The 3,049-nt window shown below is 38.8% G+C and overlaps 1 protein-coding gene across 1 annotated transcript; it reads right to left on the reverse strand.

Annotated features, from left to right (window-relative positions):
• Positions 1 to 382: 382 nt before the first annotated feature.
• On the reverse strand, positions 383 to 2,332 carry LOC21409385 (glycine-rich protein A3). The gene is made up of 3 exons (XM_010115106.2): positions 2,235 to 2,332; positions 1,136 to 1,413; positions 383 to 852 (listed from the first exon to the last, which is right to left on the reverse strand). Exons 2-3 carry the CDS (start codon positions 1,380 to 1,382, stop codon positions 557 to 559), a joined length of 543 nt encoding a protein of 180 aa, XP_010113408.1. The 5' UTR covers positions 1,383 to 1,413; positions 2,235 to 2,332; the 3' UTR covers positions 383 to 556.
• Positions 2,333 to 3,049: the final 717 nt, after the last annotated feature.

Raw genomic sequence — 3,049 nt, forward strand, 5'->3', positions numbered from 1 at the left:
ATTACGTCATCGTTTTCTATGTCTCCCCTCACTTTTATTATTGGTTAGTGTTTTGTTGTTTTATAGTTTGTAGTAGTTTACCACACAATTGCCATTCGAAGTTTTCCCAAAACATTTGTGTAACCTTCTGTTATTTCTCTTGTAGTTTTTCCCTTTTTGTTGTCGATTATTGTTTCCCATAATTTTTTCTGTCATCACACTTTTTTTTTCGTTATTGTCAATTTATTGAGTCCTTTGTCGTTTACTAATTTATTAATTTATTATTATTATTATTTTGTCATTTCCAGTTTCCACTTACCATTTTTCTTAACTGGCGAAGTTATACAATAGAGCCTTCAATGGCATCCTCGTGTCAAGTATATTCATGACTAGAACATAAAGATTTGGATGCTAAACTACGGCTTTGTTAACGGCAAAAGCGATAGAATAAGGCTATAAGCAGCCACAATGCATACATCGAAGAGTCCATATGTATAGATTATTTGGAGAAATCAGAACCAACGACATGAAAGCACAATAGTTAATAAGACCACATTCGGTTTGAAAAAGACGAGGATCACTTCCACTTCTTGAACTTTCCACCGAGCATGCCATGCTTTCCGAACTTGCCATGCTTGCCGTGCTTGCCAAACTTGCCGTGCTTGAACTTGCCGCCATGGTGCTTGAACTTGCCGCCATGATGCATGTGAGCACCGTGCGGGATGTGAGCGCCGTACGGGATGTGAGCGCCGTACGGGTTGTGAGCGCCGTGCGGGATGTGAGCGCCATGTGAGAGATTGTGAGCGCCATAAGCTGCGGCTGCAGCTGCAGCACCCCCAGCTATCAATCCTCCTAAGCCACCACTGCTATGCCCTGAAAAATAAAAAATGCCACCGTATGAGGAGGAAATAATTAAACAAGAAAAAGGCTCTCGTCAGACCTCAGGCAAAACAAATCTAAAAGGATTCATGTGTCGCCACATACGCAGAACATGATCATAAAAAGACCATACTTTCACACAGTTACACTCATAATTATGCAAAACCAAGTAATGCTCTTGGAATTGGAAAGCAGAGCACCTTACTAACAAAGCCAAGGACACAAAATTGCTTTAGTCACAACCATACTTTGGTATCTAAGTTGCTAAGACTGATACCTGTGTGATGAGTTGATGATCCGGGATAACCGGCGGGAGGGTATCCGGCAGGAGGATACCCCGCAGGAGGATATCCTTGTTGTGGGTACCCCTGTGGTGGGTAACCCTGTTGGGGAGGGTATGCCCCAGAAGGTGGAGGGTACTGTCCAGGAGGATATTGTGCCGGAGGATATCCAGGATATCCATGTCCATGGTGCCCGAAAAGCCCTTTGTCATGTTCGTCATGTTTATCCTTCCCACCACCCATGTTCACCTTTCAGTTAAAACACCTAATAGAACTGCACTAGGAAAAATAATAAACTTTTTTTAAAATAGGGGAAACACACACACACAGAGAACCAAACAAAACACATACGCACAAAAGAGACAAAACTAATACCATGATCATTTCAAATAGTTTTCGGCATTGCAAACTCAGATCTAATTCCTCAAAAAACTTGGAAAACTTGAGTACGCTGATGTCAAATGAGGAAAACCAGAGAGCAAAATCTGTATTCTAACGAATCTAACCCTTTCTCAGCCTGGCTTTTCAAATTAAATGTCCCTCCACCGATCATTCTTAAATTTCAAAAGCCCCCGTTTTCATACAAACTGATACCAAATGAAATTGATTGTAAAAAGCAAACGAAGTTCAGAAAACTAAACAGGGTACATATTCTAATCACTAATGAAGAAGTAACATCTATGCAACAAGGATATCATACCATTGACTTTTTTACGGTAAAAAACACAGGAACTTTTTTTTTTTTTTGTCTCAGATCATATACATGGCATTTTTCCTTTTTTTATTTTTTTTAATTCCTGAGTACTACTCCAAAAGAAAAATGAACATCGATAAGAGTAACTTCCATAGATCCTGCTTTTCCGGACAAATTCAGAGTAAAAAAGAAAGGTCTACTGAAAATCAAGAAAATCGCAAATTCATATAACAATCGGAGATCCAAATATCAACAGAAGAATCACACGCAGAAATGATTCAAAGTTCGTATACGTTAATAATAGGGAAAAATAAAAGAAAATACTCAGAGTAAGAGAATTATGAATCACAGAATACCAAGAGACAGAGAGATGGAGAGATGGAGAGGTAGAGAAACTTTACCCTGAAGAAATTGTTGGAGAAAGAGTAAAGAGAGGAAAATATCAGAGGCACACAGAAAGAGGCGAAAATCTTTATTATAAAGGAACAGGAAGGAAAGAGGATGAGGATAGAGAATAAAGAGATAGTACCGACTACGCGATTCTATTCTATTTCTTAGACGCGTTGAGTCGTGACGCGTAAAAGACGCGTCCCCACCAAAGCATTAGGCTTTCACCGCCACGTGGGCCCCCAGAAGCCTTACCACTTCACCTTAGACACTCTGACGTGGCGAGCTCATACTCAAAGTCAAATTATATATATATATTTTTTAATATTCTTTTTCACGGTAACTCATTCCGATATCAATGGTAGTGCTGAAATTTTAGACGGGTCGTCTGCGATTGTCTGAAAAAATTGAGTTTTTACTTGAGCACGAGCCCGACTCGCCCAAAAAATTCAGGCCGCTTACCCGAGCCTGAATTTCCTCTTGAACGGGCCGCGGGTTTGTGTTAGTCCGCTCGAGCCCGGCCGGGCCACCCGAGCCCGCCCGATTTGTCCGAATTTTTTTTAAATATTTTTTAATTTTTATAATTATTAAGTTAGTTTGTGTGAAAATTATGTAAAAATCAAAATCAACATTCAATAGACATTATTAACACAATTGAATAAATTAATCATGTATATTATTGATGTATTAAATTCGTAATTCATGATTGTCTCGTTAAAAACCTTACCAAGAAAAAGCCAATTGGGATAAAAACTTAGTAAGGAAAAAAGAGTGCAATCATTTTGTGACAAATTACAAATTTTACAAACTTACAAAGTTATACAATTAC

This window comes from Morus notabilis, unplaced genomic scaffold, assembly GCF_000414095.1.
Source record: "Morus notabilis unplaced genomic scaffold, ASM41409v2 Scaffold184, whole genome shotgun sequence".
NCBI classification, from domain to species: Eukaryota; Viridiplantae; Streptophyta; class Magnoliopsida; order Rosales; family Moraceae; genus Morus; species Morus notabilis.